General features: G+C 59.5%; 3 protein-coding genes and 1 long non-coding RNA gene across 5 annotated transcripts; 2 read left to right on the top strand and 2 right to left on the bottom strand.

The window, feature by feature from the left end:
* Window positions 1–161: 161 nt before the first annotated feature.
* LOC142040920 (uncharacterized) lies at window positions 162–2,882 on the top strand. Its single transcript, XR_012653325.1, has 3 exons — window positions 162–1,788; window positions 1,903–2,024; window positions 2,759–2,882. It is a non-coding gene; the product is annotated as an uncharacterized LOC142040920 (long non-coding RNA).
* Window positions 2,685–5,477, bottom strand: LOC142040919 (RIMS-binding protein 3C-like). Its single transcript, XM_075049326.1, has 2 exons — window positions 4,839–5,477; window positions 2,685–3,991 (listed from the first exon to the last, which is right to left on the bottom strand). Exon 2 carries the CDS (start codon window positions 3,878–3,880, stop codon window positions 2,702–2,704), a length of 1,179 nt encoding a protein of 392 aa, XP_074905427.1. The 5' UTR covers window positions 3,881–3,991; window positions 4,839–5,477; the 3' UTR covers window positions 2,685–2,701.
* Window positions 5,478–5,759: 282 nt separating this feature from the next.
* On the top strand, window positions 5,760–8,063 carry LOC142041229 (uncharacterized). Of its 2 annotated transcripts, none has more exons than XM_075049884.1 (6): window positions 5,760–6,273; window positions 6,553–6,717; window positions 6,819–6,883; window positions 7,277–7,349; window positions 7,521–7,567; window positions 7,897–8,063. In XM_075049884.1, the coding sequence occupies exons 1-6, from the start codon at window positions 6,025–6,027 to the stop codon at window positions 8,036–8,038; spliced, it is 741 nt and encodes a 246-aa protein (XP_074905985.1). In that variant the 5' UTR covers window positions 5,760–6,024; the 3' UTR covers window positions 8,039–8,063. The 2 variants fall into 2 exon arrangements, with proteins under 2 accessions (XP_074905985.1, XP_074905986.1); XM_075049885.1 differs by having other exon boundaries at window positions 7,280–7,349.
* Window positions 7,826–13,938, bottom strand: LOC142040927 (dynactin subunit 2-like). The gene is made up of 8 exons (XM_075049361.1): window positions 12,327–13,938; window positions 10,869–10,994; window positions 10,180–10,257; window positions 9,965–10,036; window positions 9,746–9,848; window positions 9,540–9,631; window positions 9,280–9,453; window positions 7,826–8,045 (listed from the first exon to the last, which is right to left on the bottom strand). Exons 4-7 carry the CDS (start codon window positions 10,019–10,021, stop codon window positions 9,367–9,369), a joined length of 339 nt encoding a protein of 112 aa, XP_074905462.1. The 5' UTR covers window positions 10,022–10,036; window positions 10,180–10,257; window positions 10,869–10,994; window positions 12,327–13,938; the 3' UTR covers window positions 7,826–8,045; window positions 9,280–9,366.
* Window positions 13,939–16,594: the final 2,656 nt, after the last annotated feature.

Here is a 16,594-nt window from a genome sequence, read left to right on the forward strand (position 1 = left end):
CCGGTACTTCTCAGTACATCCCCAGGGCATTCCCGCTGCTCCCCCCCTCCCCCCCCCCCCGCGCGGGGCACGCCGGGATCGCCGCCTCCCCGCCGCTGTGCGCAGGCGCGTGGGCGGGGCGTACGTTGCCCCGCCTCTTCCGGGCGGAGTCGGACCGGAGCCGGAGCCCGGTGGCCGCCGCCGTGAAGGCAGCTGGGTCGGTGGGGGCGGGCCGGGCCCCCCCGCCCGTCACCCTGGAGGGACGCGGTGCCCCCCCCTTCTGTGCCAGGCCCTTTACTCCCCCCGCTCCCCCAGCACCCGCTCTGGGGCGGTGTGACCCCCATCTTGCTGGTAGGATGTAGGGGCCTGGCCCCCTGTTCCCCCCTTCTCCAGGGTTTTTTGGGGTGCGGTGGGCCAGCCACCGCCGTGCCCTCCCTGAAGTGCTCCCATGGGGGGGGGGGGTGTCTCCTGCGTGTCACTGCAGGGAGCAAAGGCACAGCCTGGGGGTACTGGGGTGGAGTAGGGCAGAACGCTGGGGTCCCTTTTCCAGAGGAGGTCTCGGGGTGCTGCCCCCCGCTGCCCCCAGCTGTAGGGCCCTGCGTGGGTGCTGCCCCTTCCCCAAAGCCTGGCTTGAGTCTCTCTGTAGTGTAGAGACCTGTAGGGCTACGCCGGGGCACCAAACGCAGGTGCCGCAGCCCACCGGCTGTGGGCCTGACACAGAGATGTTTGCAGGGATAAGCAGGTGAGAGGTGCACCCCACCACCACCCCTGCCCCCGCCGATTCTGGTGTCCCCGGCCTCCCTGCCACTGGGGATTAGGGCCAGCAGCATCTGTTTGCATTTTAGCTGCAGTTCTTCGATGGTGCTTCGTAGGTCACTGTTGTCTTCCCCTGTCCAGACACCAGGATTAACAAGACGGGGGCAGGGGGCTGGTGCGGAAGGAGGGCTGATGTCAGGGGATGCAATGAGTCTACGGAATTCCTGACAGTTCGAGAACAGCACAACCTTGAGCAGCTTGTAGTGTATCCTTGAGAGTCTGGAAAGATCCAAGAAGACCAGTACAAAAACAAGATAGTGATAAGAAGAACCATCCTAATGAACTCACCAATCATGAATTGTTAGTTACTAACCACCCCTTTAGTGGGGAGAGTGATGGTACCTAGGGGATTTGCTCCCACAAATGTGTGGTGTTGGGTGCATATTTGACCCCGGGAAACAGGAAAGGAGCGTGTTTGCCTGCAGTGCAGTAGCAGGGGAACATCGTCCTCAAGGCACTGGCAGGAGGGCTATTTGTCCTTGGGACGAGGGCAAGGGAGAGTGTTTGCCCCAGGGAACAGAGTGGTGGGAGGTGTTAGCACCCAGACCGGGGTAGAGGAAGAGTAGCTGCCCTTGGGGAGGAAGGTGGGGGTATTTATGTGCCCCCAGGAGAGCAGAGGGGAGGAGTGCTGGGGAGGAGGGTGCAGGAGGGTGCTTGCCCCCAGGGCATGGGAGGAGGATGAGGAGGATGGGTGGGTTTTGCCCTGGTGGCGAGGCCTGGGGGTCTCTATGCCCCATGTCTTGAGGGTGCCCCCAACTTGCCCCTCTTGCCAGCAGTTCAGCCTTGCGAGCCCCTTTGTGGCACCTACCTCGACTGATACCCCCTCCGTGACTAGTGAGGCCCCGTGTGGGGAGGGCTGGGCCCGCGACACCCCCATGGACACCCCAGAGCACCTCAACCTGCTGGGGCCCCATCTGGGCAGCTCCCTGCTGGGTGCCACGCTGCTGGATGAGTGGGGCCAGGGGACTGGGCACCTTGGAGGCATTGGTGGAGGTACTGCTTGGACAAGGGGTGCCGGGTGCCCAGGGAAGCACCGGGGGCATGCTGCATGCCGGGGGGCAGGGGGTGCTCCTGGGTGACATCCTGCCTCTCCCTCAACCCCCCCAGGCAACCTACTGGCGCCGAGCGCCCTGCGCCAGAATCAACCACTGCCGCTCCCCACACTGCCTCTCCTGGGAGTGTCGTTGGGCACTGCCAGCCCCATGTCTGGCCTGCTCCAGAGTCTGCAGGTGGGTTGTTGAGGCAGGGGCGTGAGGGGCCAGGAGGACTGGAGGGGCCCTGGGATTTTGGGGGGGGGGGATGTGGGGGTGGCGGGGCCAGGAGGTGTTGAGCAGTAGTTTGTGAGGGGCATGGCAAAGGACGGAGGGAAGCCTAGGATTGTCAGAGGGCGTGATGGACTGAATTGGAGACCACATGGAGTCTGGGGTGTTAGGAGGATGGGGGGCTTTTGGAGGCCTGGGGGTGTTGGTATGATGTGGGGGTCCTGGGGAGACACAAAGGGAATAGGTGAACACAGGAGTGCGGGGAGGATGGAGGGACTCACAGGGGTGGGATGGGCAGGAAGAAGGGTATGGGGGTTGTATGGGACAAGGAGGGATGTGGGGGACACATGGGGGCGTTTGCTGACTCTCCCTGCCCCCCAACAGCTGGGCCCCAGCTTTGGCTCCTCTGAGAAGTCAGCGACACCGTTGGGTCCCAGTGCTGGAGGCTCCCCCAGCCCCCTGCACCTCCCACCCTCCCCGAGGGCACCCCAAGTGCCTTAGAGCCCCCTGTGCCCTGTCAGGCTGAGCCGGGCAGCTCCAGACCCAGTGGACTCCAGACTCCAGTAGCTGGCGCATAGTCCTTTCAGTTCACATACACACAGGAGAAGGAGTGGGAGTACACAGAGAGATAGTTAAGAAAAGATTTAATAATGGTTGATCCGGCAAAGGCTGGTCTCCAGCTGCCTGGCTGTTTCTTGCAGCCGCTTGGCAAGGAGGCACAGCTTAGCAGCCTTCTGCTTGATCCTCTCCTCCTCCTCCCGCGCCTCAGCAGAGCTTGCCTTCCTCAGAAGACAGCTCTCCTCTTGAAGGACACTGCATCGCCTCTTGAGGTCCTTCAGGGCACGCTGGAGGTGGGCGTTCTGCTCCTGCAGCCTGCTGTGACTGCTACCAGGCAGCCAGTCCTCCTGCTGCCCTACAGTCTGAACACCTACCTCTGCCACAGACCGCCCGCTGCGGGTCGTTCCTTGCGGCGGGGAGTCCGAGCAGTGCGGCGTCGAGTCTTGCCCCACAGCCTCAAGCAAAGACTCCGTGTGTGTCCCTTCCTCCTGGAGGCGAGTGTCTTTCAAGCTCTGGTGGGTTTTCCGCTGCCCTTCTCCATCACGGGAGGAAGATGCGATGAGGCTCTCCAAAGAGCAGGGCCCGACGGCCCCGGCGCCCAGGAGGGTCTGCAGGCGGTGCCAGGCCGAGGCCTTGGCCCCGGCCTCATTGCGGGAAGCAGGCTGCTCGCCACCGAACCGCTCCAAGATGTACTTTAGGAAGAGTCTTCTCTGCAGCAGCAGTTCGTCTTGGAGGCGGAGGATGCGAGCAGCCTCCTCGCTCTTGGTCTCCCAGCGCAGCTTGCTGAGGGCGTCCTGGAGCTTAATGCGGGCCTCGCCGCTGCTCGAGGCGCCTCTCACCAACTCCTTGGCCAGCTGCTGCTGCAGGTCCCGTGCCTGCCGGATGGCGTCGTCGCGCTGCTGCTGCAGCACCTCCTGCACCTCGTGCAGCTCAGCCTCCTTCGAGCGCAGCAGCTGGCGGATCTCCACCTCCCGCTGCCGCTGGTTCAGCTCCCGCAGCCGCTGGAGCTCCCGTGCCTGCCGCTGCTCCCATTTGGAGCGTAGCCGTTTGGCCAGGAGCTGCCGATCCCGCTCCGCGGCCTCCTTCAGCTTGCGAGCTTCGGCGGCAAAGTGGCGGGACAGCTCTTGGGAGCGGAGTCGCTCAGCCTCCAGCTCAGCCTGCAGCCTCTCCAGCTGCCGCTTGTGCTCATCCTTCTGCGCCGGGCCCCGGCAGGGCGAGGGGCGGCTGCGCGCCCCGGTCCCCGGTCCCGCACTGTCCCGGCTCATGGCTGCAGGGATGGCAACCAAACGCTGCCACCAACAGCCACCAACGTCGTGCGTCGCTCCCTCTCAGGAGCTGCTGCCTCCCTCTTGACCGTGCAGGAGCAGAGACAGCGTCTGCAATCAGCCAGGGGTGGCGAGTGGGGCCTTATATAGGTGTCCTGGCCCCCAGCTCACAAAGGAGGGTGGGGCTGGGTGGCCTTGTGAGGTGTGTCCTGGCCCCGCCCCCACCGCCAGCTCACAAAGGAGGGGTGGGGCCGGGTGTGGTGGGGCCGGGTGGCCTTAGGAGATATGGCCCGCGCACCCCCAGCACACAAAATTTGTGTCACCTAATGCCATCTCCTGTGAACGCGCAGTTGCGTTCATCGTCTCGTTGAGTCCTTTTGACTCGTCCGGCTTGGAACATCACGAGACGTTTTGGTTATTTTGGTTACACATGACCCCTCCTCTCATTTTGAGGGTCCAAAGCCCTCTTGTACAGCTGGAAGCCTCCACTGGAGTGCCCAAATTCACGACCAAAGCTTCCTTTCTGGGGGTCACAGAGGAACCAAGAGGTAGGTTCCCCTCCTTTTCAGGGTCCAAAGCTTCCTTTTTAGTGATACAGAGAACAAACTGCTAATTGCTTAATGATTGTCTCTCTGTAACTTTGCGTACCAAAGACTAGCGTTTGTCAAAGATTAAGCCTGTCAGAGGCTGGTACTTGGGAGTGATGAGCAAGAGGGAACCATGAGCGATCACAAAACTTAATTAAATGTTTGATGAATTTACGATCTTGTTGAGAAGGCACAAGTAGAGGCCTTGCTGGAATAGATAGGGCCAGAAAAGATAAGAACTCCTGCCTTTGTGCTCGTCCTTGTCGATAATTTAGCTTAAACTAACCATATGGTTCTACGCCACTAATGAAAGCTTAGATAATAAGAGCACTAACAAGCACCGATGTATCAAAACATGTAAAGGACCATACCGCGCAGAATCGCCTGAGGAGGGTCAAATAGCGGACGAGTGAGGAAGACTATGGAAGACCACCAGAGGACTCCTGAAGACCACCAGAGACCTTCAATGCGCCTGTGTAAAGGACATTTGCATATGCTAATAGTTTCCCGGAAAACTAATGAATACGTATAACATTTCTCAGAAATCTAGTGAATATGTATGTAGAACATGTACTTTATCTGCACAATAGGCCCGAGGGTGTGCATGATAGGTGGAGCGATCCCCCATGCATCCAGCGCTGCCAATAAAGAATACCTGCTTAACAGTCAATCAAACTATTGAGTTAATTTCTTTGAATCGCCCCTCCTCTCATTTTGAGGGTCCAAAGCCCTCTTGTACAGCTGGAAGCCTCCACTGGAGTGCCCAAAGCCCTATATTCACGACCAAAGCTTCCTTTCTGGGGGTCACAGAGGAACCAAGAGGTAGGTTCCCCTCCTTTTCAGGGTCCAAAGCTTCCTTTTTGGCACCTAGCCCATTCTTTTGAGTGCCCAACGCCCCTTTAGCATCCTGACCCAAGGAGAGAGTCCCGGACTGCAGACCTGCTGCTCCGAGGAGGACTGACTCAGGGTGGCCTCCGGCGGGACCCCCTTTATACCTTTGTCGAGTCCAACAGAGAGCTGCTCCTTATTTTTCCCCCTTCCCAGACTGTTGTTCCCCCCTGGGGCTGGATGCTGGATCCCGGTGGGGGCTGGATGCTGGACCCCATGCGGTGTGGCCATCCGTGCACGCCCGTCGCTCACGCGTGTCCGTGCGAGTGTCTGCTGGGACTGTGTGCGCAGCCTGGCTCCTGCTCGGTCCCGGGGTGGGCAGCGGCGGCAGCCGGGTGGTGGAGGAACCGGCAAACCCCCCCAGGGAGACGCCGGCAAGCGGTGCCCGCGGTCGCTCCCGCCGGTGGGCTAAGAGTGATGCCCCATTCCCCAGTGGCTGCGGCCGAGCCCCAGGTCAGCTCTTGGCACCAGCCCAGGGAGTTGGCGGCCATGTCACAGTGGACAGCGATGACTGTGTCTCTGTGACGTCACCTGGGGCCTGTGACATCGGCGCCCCGGCGGGTATAAAAGGGGCTGCTGCCAGAGGCGGGGGAGCATTCCGGGGAGAGCCTCGGAGCTGTTGGGCAGGAGTTGAGAGGAGACTCGCAATCGACCTGTCCTTTGTCCACCATGCAGCGGAAGGCCCTGACGGGGGAGAGGCCAGTGGGGGCAGAGCAGCTTCACGGACCCCGCGCGGGCGCCTGGCACAGCAGGGATGGGGGAGCTCCTTCTCTCCCCATCAGTCGCTGGTGCCCCCAACACCTCGGGAAGACGGTGCCTGCGTGCAGCTCGTCATGTTGGAATTGTGTCGTGGCACGCTGCTTGGAAAAGAACAGCCAGGAGCTCCAGCGGCTGGAGAGGCAGATGGCCCAGATGAAGGCAAGTTCACAGAAGCGTAGTCTGGCTGAGGTTGGAAGGGACCTCTGGAGATGATCTGGTGGCTTCCAGTGCCCCTGCTCAGCTGGGGTCGCCCAGAGCCAGTTGCTCAGGCCCGTGTCCGGAGTCGGGCCTGGGGGTCCCTCTGTCTGCCTGCAGGGCTGGGAAGGAGAGGGGACGCGAGGGCAGAGGCAGTGCCCGAGCGGAGCCGGAGGGGAGCGCGCTTGGGGAGTGTCCCGGTGCCCTGACGGCTTCTCCTCCTCCTCCCCTCCTCTCTCGCAGAAGCACTTGGAAATGGCCAAGAGGGACGCAGCTGCAAGCCTGGAAGTGGCGCAGAAGGTGCCCTTTCCCGCGCATGGCTCCCTGCGACGTCCCGCGCTGGCTCGGCAGAGGGAGCAGTGGTCGGAGGCGGTAGAAGCTCTGCAGGAGGAGGCCCAGATCAATGAGGTACTGGGGACAGGAGGCACGGGGGCTCAACACGTTTGTGGGGGAACCCCCCTCAGAGGAGGCATGGCATGGATTCTTAACCAGGCCCTTTGCTTCTCCAGCTGCTGAGGAACAAGCTCCAGCACCTGCTGGAGAGGCAGCAAGGCCTCCAGGAGCCGACAGCTTTGTGAGTGGCAACGGGGCCCTGACTGAAATCTGGGGCGGGGGGTCGGGGGGGTTGCTGAGCAGCACTGGGCAGGCCTCTGCTGCTCACAGACATCTTCCTGGCTCCTCCAGCCTGCTCTGGAGAGCCCTTTGAATTGTCTGAGCGGCTCAAAACAGCACTGAGCAACTCGGGACTCCTGGCAGCAGCTCTGCACAACTCCGAGCAGCTCCCAGGCTCTCCTCCGTGCCCTCCGGGCCTGGGGTGGGTCTGTGCGGGGCTGGGATGCCGGGGGTGCCTGGTGCCAGCCCCAGCAGAGGCTGGGCAGCACCCTGGCTCCCTGTTTGTTGGCCACCCAGGGGATCACCATGCTGGCCAAGGTCTCTTCTCACAGCCCAAACCCCGTGGTGTCCGTAGCAGGGGGAAGACGGCGGCGCAGGCGGACGTGGCAGGCAAGAGCCTGCTGCAGGAGGTGGTGGATGTGCGGCTGGTAGGACAGACAACCCCGCTGTGGGCCTTGGGGAGGGAAGGGTCTGCACTGTGCCCAGGGGACACGGGGGCCCTCACTGATCTCAGCAGGGACGAGGGAGGGGGTCTGAGCCCCCAGACCTCAGCTGCCTCACGCACCCCAACGCATGTCCCTGTGTGCCTTGGCTTGTAGGAGGAGCAGCTGGCGTCGAGGAGGCATAAGATCGCTTCTTGGCTGAGGTGAGTTGCTCCGGGGGCTCGGAGTGCCGGGGCTCTTCCCTACGCAGTGGGATGCCCGTGCCGCTGGTCCAAGGGCACTGGGCAGGTTTGGACTTGTCAGGGATGAAGTAGTTCAGGATTTCTTTTCTTCCTTGCTCGGGCGGCACATAGCGGGGGATTTTGGGGGGGGCCCACTGGGAAGAGGTACAGCAGAGCCTCAACCAGTCCCGAGCAGGGTGTGTTGTGCCCAGCACGGTGCGAGGCCCCACGGTGGCGTTCAAAGAGGGTGGTTGTCAAGAGCCGAGACAAATTTACTCCCAGCTCTGCCTGACCCCTCTCCTGTCCCGCAGGAGATTTTTGCTGTTCCTCGCCTTCCTGCAGATCATCCTCCTCCTCTTGGTCTTCCTGAAGAGGGACATCCTCGATGGAGTCCTGCCCCCAAAGCTGACAGACGCCTTTGGGAGCTGCCCAGGGAGGTCCCCGTTCTCTTGAAATCAAACTAGAACGAGAATAAAGAAACCTGTGATTGTAGGACAAGCGCGGCACCTTGTCTATGTTACCTAAGAAAAACCACCACGTAAAGATGGCTTTGAAGCCATGCGCAAGGGCCCTTGACTGACAAGAAGGGGAGAGGCCTCGCTGTTAGAAGGGGAGGCCGTTGTCGTCGGTGCCCTTAGGAGCCTCCTGGGCTGGTTATGTCCTGCTGTGCCGTCCCTCCAGCAGGTCTCTCCGAAATCCCCCAGGAGGACCAGGGCCCACGAACATGAGGCTGCTCCTGCTTGGCCGTTGAGGGCCTCACCTTCTCTGCCTGCTCTTTAGTCCTTCCCCAGGAGCCCTCAGTCACCCTCACTCTGCTCTTCCCCCAGGCAGAGCTCCACGCTCTCCAGCTGCTCCCTCACCTAAAGGGCAACTGCCGTCCTCCTTGTGCTGGCCTGTCCCTCCAGAGGAGCCCGCGTCCCTCCAGTGCTCACCCCAGTCCTGGCGGCCATCCCACCCCGCCTCCGCCATCCCCACAAGATCACGGCCCAGCAACTGCCCCCAGGGCTCAAACCCACCAGGGCCAGAGGTGGCCCCCACGCCAGGGAAGCCCCCGCGCTGGGGGGACAGGGCTGGCGTGAGGGGATGCAGCCAGGGCTCCGTCCCCAGTGCCCGCTCTGCATGCTGGGGGTCCCTCTGCCCCCCATCACCTCTGGTTTGAGGGGGCTGCAGCCCCATGGCTGGATCTACTCAGGATGAGTTTTGCACCAGGTTGTCCCTCACCAAAAACAAGGTTCCCCCCCCGCTTCCATCCCCCGGTCCCAGCAATAATCATCTCCACCAGCCTGTGGGGGGGCCATGCGCCCCTGCCCCAGGCCACCCACAGACACAGACACACTACCTCCTGCCCCACGGCTGGCAACGAGGAGACGTTCTCCCCATGGGTCACAGCTTTCTGACAGAGCAATTGGATTTAGTGCACCGAGGAGGCTGTGGGGGTTGGGGGGGTTATGCACCATGAAAAGGCACATTTAAAACCCAGCAGCTGGGCCGCACTCATGCCCCACAGCCTGGAGGAGATGCTGACAGCGATACGCTTTGAGCTGAGCTGTTTACTAGGGTAAATCGGGGGGCTACAGAGACACCACCACCACCCCCCACCCCGAGGTGGGAATGGAGGAGTGGGGAGGACCCCTCCAGCCCCCATGCTGGGCAGGGGGGCAGAGCCAGAGTATAATACAAGCAGGGGCTGGTACCTGCTTGGGGAGGGAGAGATTCCCAGAGGGTCGCAGGGCCCTGGCGGCGGCAGGGACGCCCGGTGCGAGGGTGTCTCCAGGGTGCTGTCACTTCTGCAGCCGCTTGACGCGGGCATCTATGGCCACAAAGTTGTCCTCTACGACAGCCAGGTTTTCCTTCATTGTCTGCTGGGCCTGGGGGGGGCGAGTGAGGAAGGGGGTGAGCGGCGGGGGCAGGAAGGGGACCCCACTCCAGCCCAGTGGGTGTTGGTGGGACCCACCTCTGCCAGCAGCACGGTGTTGGCCTTGAGAGCACCAGCTATCTCCTGCTGCGTGCTGTCCAAGTGCATGAGGAGCTGCCCGAACTGTGTGGCTGGGAGGGAGGAGAGAGCTCAGTGCGGGAGGCAGCGAGCAGAGCCACCACCCCCCCCAAGATGCTCCCAGGGACACCACGCCACTGTCCCCAACATCCCCTCCAGCCCCTCACCTTGCTCGTGCAGGTCCCTGAGGGTCACCAGCCTCTGCACAACATCAGGCAAGGTGCTGGCCACGGGGTCCCAGTGCTGCGTCGTCTCATAGATCTGGTGGATCTGGGGGATGGGCCAGGGCAAGAAGTGGGGGGTAAGCACAGTCTGGAAGGGGGGCTCCGAATATCCCCCGCTGTGCCGGGCTTGCCTTTGGGGCTTGCCTCCCCTCCAGCTCCTACCTTGCTCTGTGCGTCAGCATCTTGCACGGTTGCTCTGTGCTCGGCAATTTCATTCATCTTCCCCAGGACGCTCTGGGAGAGGGGAAGCAGATGCGAGATCCCAAATCCAGCTCTGCCCACACCCAATTTCATGACCTTGGCCACTGTTGTCCTGTGGCTCTCCCGTGGAGCCCTCACACCCACCGTGCAGTTCCCTCCTTCTGCCCCCGCCTCACCTGCAGCCAGGGCTCCACTTGGTCCAGCACGGCCACGTCCAGGATGTTCACCTTGGCCTGCAGGACCTGCACGCTCTCCTGGGGACGGAAAGCAGGGTGAGGGGGGACACGGCAGCACCCAGGGGCTGCCCCCCCAAGTGCTATGGCTACAGGGTGGGGGAAAGGGACCCTGCACGCCCCCAGCCCCTGCCTGACTTCTGTGGGGAAGGAAACTGCATTAGTGGGGCAGGAGGGGAGGGGCAGGAGAGTCCTTCTTCAGAAGATGTGACAGTCTTTTCCAGACTCTAAGCCCTTCTGAACCCTTGGCACTGCATAACCATGATGCAGAGCCCATGCCAACACATTCTACTGCACCTGGACCAACGACCTGACACTGCAGGGCAAGCTAATTTGAGAAGCTGTCCCATGCAGAAACAGGTCCAACACCTGTCTATACATACATACGAATTATTTCTTCCTATATAGGATTAATGCGAAGATTATTAAGTCCAGGGCTCCCACAGCCAGAAGAAGAGCAGAACCACTTGGACAAAAACTGTCATCAACAGTTCCCTATCTGCACAACAACAACGAGCTTGTTGAACTTCAAAATGTCTTCTTCTAACTTTGAAACTAGAGTGGTGTCATGTTGGTGTCGTTCCCCGCCCCCCCCCGCCCCCGCAGCAATTCTACTCAACAACAAAGCTTACCTGTACCACTTGTAAGAGTTTCGGGGATTTCTGGAAGACATCTTGAAAGACACTTGGTGGAAGTTGCAATATGGTGGATAAAACGGCTACCCACGCTGAGACCCTTTCAGAAGAACCAGCATGACCCTAAGAAAGCATCAGAGACACAAGGTTAATCTACCAGTTATCTCATTCTTCCCAACTGCTTCCCAAATTTCTACTCTCATGTTGTGTATGGGTGACGGACATCATCTGACCACAGAAGACCTTGAACTTACGCTCCATGACCTACAGGCAGTGTCAGGAAGACAGTTACGGCCAGGTGAATTCACACCAGCCATTTCACCAACATTGAACAGAGCTACAGAAGTCAGAGCTCAAAGAATGTGCATCAAGTTAAGGGCAACTGACCAGTCTGACAACTCTGTTCCAGCTTCATTACAGACAAAGCCACGCTTCAGAAGTATGTCAACTTCCTGATATTCAAAACTGCAGAGAAAAGACGTTTTGTTGCCTTTATGATCTCTACTGGCAACCAACCTACTTACTGCACTAACAATCAGGCTCACATCATCAGCAAAAAATCAAGGAAACCGCACAGGAGTAAGAGAAAAAGCAGCCACCCTTACGGTGTTTTAATGGGATATATTCATATGAGCGTTTGAAGTGACAACACCAAACAGCTTCTCTTTACTTGAAATAAACTGGGCCTGGACCATCCCCAGTTGCTCAAAAACAGATGCAAGATTAGCAAACCAATGGAAGAAACTAGAAATGGGAGGTACACAGAAAATTTTTTTACATGAGATGGCAAGCCTCTCAGTTAGGATTTTCACCCCTGAATCGGGCACAGATTTTAAAGGAAATGTACTGCCAAACACTTTGATAACCAGGCAACACCCCTTCTACTCCATTAGTAACTAAACACAATCCCTGCAAAACAACTTCTGCCTAGAGAACACAGCAAAACCGAACAAGACCCCATTCTCTACAACTCTAACCACTGCCATCTCCCAATTGCTCGAGATGACAACTCAGGTTTGCAGATTCCCAGTTCAGCATTACGGCAAAACGACCCCAGGGTTCCTCTAAGTCACAAAATTCAACTTTTGTTTGGTCAACAGGAATTCCCACTTACCAGAACTGGTATCCTCCTGAGAACAGGCATGGTCACAGAAAGAAGCGCCATGAAACTACGTCAGTAGACTACATAAATAAAATGTGCTAACCGTGCCATTAAACATACCAGCCTTGCCGATTTGGGGATCGCCTCCGCAAGACAGTGAGGAGAGCCCTCCCGTCGGGTCACGAGGTTCAGAGTGGACCCCCTTGCTTTCCAGACTCCTTCTCACAGAGGAGCCCGGGGCAGCTGGATCCACTCCTAGTCCCAGACTTGGGCAACGGTTCATGGCTAAGGGGATGAGGTAGAGGGATCAGGGAAAGAAAAAACTGAGACAAGAAAGAAAGCAGACATTTCACCTGTCCTCGCTGCAATGCTGGGCCAGTCCCCCGGGGGCGCCAGCCGCTCAGCCGAAGGGTCCCGCCAGCCGAGGCCGCCAGTCAGTCGTCAGTCAGTCAGCCAGCCAGTGAGTCCATCAGTCAGTCCGCCACTCTGCCAGGCAGTCCATCAACCAGCCAGTCAGTCCGTCAGTCAGTCAGCCAGCCATCCAGTGAGTCCATCAGTCAGTCCGCCACTCTGCCAGCCAGTCCGTCAGGCAGCCAGCCAGTCAGTCCATCAGTCAGTCCGCCACTCTGCCAGGCAGTCCATCAACCAGCCAGTCAGTCCATCAGTCAGTCCGTCAGTCAGTCAGCCAGCCATCCAGTGAGTCCATCAGTCAGTCCGCCACTCTGCCAGCCAGTCCGTCAGGCAGCCAGCCAGTCAGTCCATCAGTCAGTCCGTCAGTCAGTCAGCCAGCCAGTCCATCAGTCAGTCTGCCAGTCCGCCAGCCAGCCAGTCAGTCCATCAGTCAGTCCGCCACTCTGCCAGGCAGTCCATCAACCAGCCAGTCAGTCCATCAGTCAGTCCGTCAGTCAGTCAGCCAGCCATCCAGTGAGTCCATCAGTCAGTCCGCCACTCTGCCAGCCAGTCCGTCAGTCAGTCAGCCAGCCAGTCCATCAGTCAGTCTGCCAGTCCGCCAGCCAGCCAGTCAGTCCATCAGTCAGTCCCTTAGTCAGCCAGCCAGCCAGTCAGTCAGTCCATCAGTCAGTCCGCCAGTCCGCTAGCCCGTCCGTCAGCCAGTCCATTAGCCAGCCAGTCCATTAGCCAGCCCCGCCATCAGCCAGGCAGGCGAATGCGCCCCCTCCGCGGCGCCGCCGTCCGTGTCCTTTTATGATGTCCTCGCCCCGCCCCCGGCGGGCCCTCCAGCCAATCAGGCGTCACGCGCGGTTCGCGCTTCCCGAACCTCCGGGAGATGGAACGTTGGGCCTGGGGGTCGGCTCGGGGAGCCGCTTCGCCCTCCCTGCAGGTGGGACCGGCCTGTGACATCGGGCCATATATGGCGAGCTGCCCCGCTCAGCCTGTCAGCAGGGAACCGCGCCGGCCCGCCGAGCCCGTTGCTGCCCGCCCGCCGCCTCCCCTGCCCGCGGTTCGTTGCCAGGCGGGGTCGCTGTGAGGCAGAGCGCGCCGTGAGGGCGAACCGGCCCCACCGCAGAGCTGGAGGCGTTAACCCCTTCGGTCTCTCTCACAGCGAAGCCGATTCCAAAGTTAAATAAAGCGCACCGGTTGGAAGCCATGTCGTAGTCACACCGACTTCAGCCGGCCCTTTTCGAAGATCGGAGGCTGATATGGACGGCTTTGATCTTCAAGTTCGTGAGGGGGTTGAAATTTTAAACGTCGCTCTGACCTACGGTGCAAACCTACCAGGCGTCCTCACTTTTCCCCAGTTTCATTAAAGAAATTATCGAGTGACATTTCTGCGCTTTTGCCGCACCCAAAAATCTGCCCTGGTTTGATGCCTGCCCTTCCCTGAGGGCTGCCTCTGAGCAGCCGCAGGTGTCAGGCTGCCAGGTGCAGTTCACCTGAGGTGATGCTCTCCCCAACTGGCCCACCGGGCTGTCACTCTGACCTGGTTTGGGGCTCGCACGTCCCATCCCTGAGGTGACGCCGCCTCTGATTGGCTGCCTGGGGTGGTCACCCTCCCGCCACCAACAGTGCCCGCCCTTCCCTGAGGTGATGTTTCATCTGACTGGCTGCCTGGGATTTCCCCCCTTGCGCCTCCCACCAAATGATGGGTCAGACAGTTTGTCAATCTCAATCCACCAGGCGTGATTGGTGGAGCCAGCACGCCACGCCCCGCCCCCACACGTTGCCCCGCTTTTTCGACTCTTGCCCCCTTTCCTGCAGGCCTCAAAGCTTGATTGGTTGGCTACATATCAATCACGTGCCTTGCCCCCACCTCCTCAAATGCGATTGGCTGTCCTGGGTCCCCTGACTCCCCACAGACCACTAGGCGGGAGCTGCCAGGCGACAAGCTCCGCCTTTAGGGTTTAGACCCGCCACTTGAAACCGTGGGCCCTAGAAGAAGGCTATGGCTCCTAAAAGACAGGTTTGGACCCTAAAACTGAGGATTTCGGCCCTAAAAAAGGGGCGTTGGGCACTCAAAAGAATGGGCTATCTTATAAGCGGCGACGAAAAACTGTACGCCAGCCCATGGGTAATCCAATCAAAGTTTATTGAAGCAAGCGGCAAACAGGCAAAACAGCGCTGGGCGGCCGGGGAGTCTCCGCTCTACCAACGGCGCTCCCCCCTCCACCCCCCCCCTTCAGAGTCCCCTTTTTATAGTTTTTTGTTGCCAGGTTAGAGGCCAGAGTCCGGGCCCAGGTGGGCTTGTTTAGTATCTTCTGCGATTGCACGCCTCCTTGCTGGGGGAGTCGTGGGATGAAGGCTGTAGTCTTCTTCTGTGTTTCTTGTCATCTGGAGCATGCCTACTTGAAAATTCCTCCTGATGAGGCCTTGAAAGCTAATACATCTTGTTCCCTTAGCAAGACAGTGCAGTTACAACGTTTCCACCCGCACCTGCTTGCAAAGGCTAACACTGCCTTGCAAAAACGAACACGTTGTGCAAGGCTTACAGAGCCGGTGTGATTAACAAACACATAAATTTATCACAGGGGATTTGAAGGGGAAGCTGCCGTTGCAGCTGCACAAGGGGAAGGCGCCACGTTCAGCGCCGGTTGCTGTGGAGGGGATTGTGAGGGACGCGCTCCTCCGGTGTGAGATAACGGGACTTGGGTCCAGGCAGGTGCTCAGCAAGTAAGCCTAACCGAAGGTTATCCTCTGGTGTGAGGCTGTCAGTGAGAACCGAGCATCAAAACCAAAAAACCCCCACGTTTTGGCTGGCGAATCGGCTGATGAGCAGCTGAAACGGCATGAACACGGCACAAAACCTGACGGAGTCAACCCCTTGATGCTGGAAGTATCTGCAGCCATCGGGGTCCCCAGAGCTCCCCCTCCATAGCAGCTGGCTGTGGGGCAGGGATCACCCCTTGAGCAGGGACCCCTCTCAAGGCTGAGAGACCCCGTACCTGACACCAGGCACCGACGGCTTGGTACGTGGCGTTGTTTGCACGCAGGGAACATTTAAGATACCTGTAGGAAGCTTACGCGATGAGCTTTGTATCCTGCCCTAACGCTAAGTGGAGGAGAGCACTGACCACCGATCCATCTGTGCTTATGAAATATTTTATATCCCTACACTGACTGATAAGAATTCGATCAACTAACGACTAGATGAGCTCCGGCCGAGTGGCCTCTGACTCTTCTCCTGACCGAGACCCTGTGCTGGGGGCCGGACCCCGTCACCGCTGCCATGCACCCCATGTAGGGGTTATACTGTATAACACTATGATTGAAGGTTATACTGTATAACACTAGGATTGAAACAACAGACAAAAGCGGGAGGTAGGTCGTGCGAAAGTGTGGAGGACAGAGGACTGGCAACATCTCCCGGCAACAGGGAGGTCCTGACCTTTAAAGGTGGGACGGGTCAAGGGCCATGCTCGGGATGGAAGCCCAGCTGCGAAATGGAACCAACGGGTAGACTGCCTGGCCCAAATCAGGACGGTCACCAGTGAGAAGGACGATTGGGACCGACAAGCTGAATGGTTGCGTATCAAACGAGGCCAGTCAGGGAAAGCCGGTCTTTATTACGAAGGCCAATCCCAGGGTTGGCCAGTGCCTATGAAAACCTGTCAAGCAATCCTTGCAGCTTGTCCACAATGCTTAACAAGGCTTTACTGGGAGGGGTGGTCAAAAAGGCAGCAGCCCCTCCCTGGCTGCTCGGAGGGCCTTTCCCAGCACGCATGCCAGCTTGGCGTAGGCTTCCAGCACCCAGGCCAGGTTGGTGTAGGTTTCCAGCACCCAGGCCAGGTTGGCGTAGGCTTCCTCGGGCAGCAGGCGGTGGAAGATGTCGGGGTCGTACCAGGACGCGTACAGCATGGCAGCAGCCACTGCAAAGACGATGGCCAGCTCCAGGCCGACAAAGAGCAGGAGGAGTGTCCTGTGGGGCAGAAGAAGTATGGGAGACAGGGCAGGGTGGATGCATCCCAGCCCCAAGAGGGATGGATGGATGGAGGGGCCCCACCGGCTGGAGCAGGCGTCCAGCCCATCACCCGGTGGGGACACTCACTGCAGCCAGTAGCTGAAACCGCGTCTCCTCGCCCGCACGTCCCTCTCCTGCAGGTCAACACAGAGCAAGGACGCTTGTCAAGCCCTGCCGCACGGCCGGGACAGCTGGAGTTGCACGGAG

Source organism: Buteo buteo, chromosome 17 (genome assembly GCF_964188355.1).
Source record: "Buteo buteo chromosome 17, bButBut1.hap1.1, whole genome shotgun sequence".
In the NCBI taxonomy this organism is placed as follows: Eukaryota; Metazoa; Chordata; class Aves; order Accipitriformes; family Accipitridae; genus Buteo; species Buteo buteo.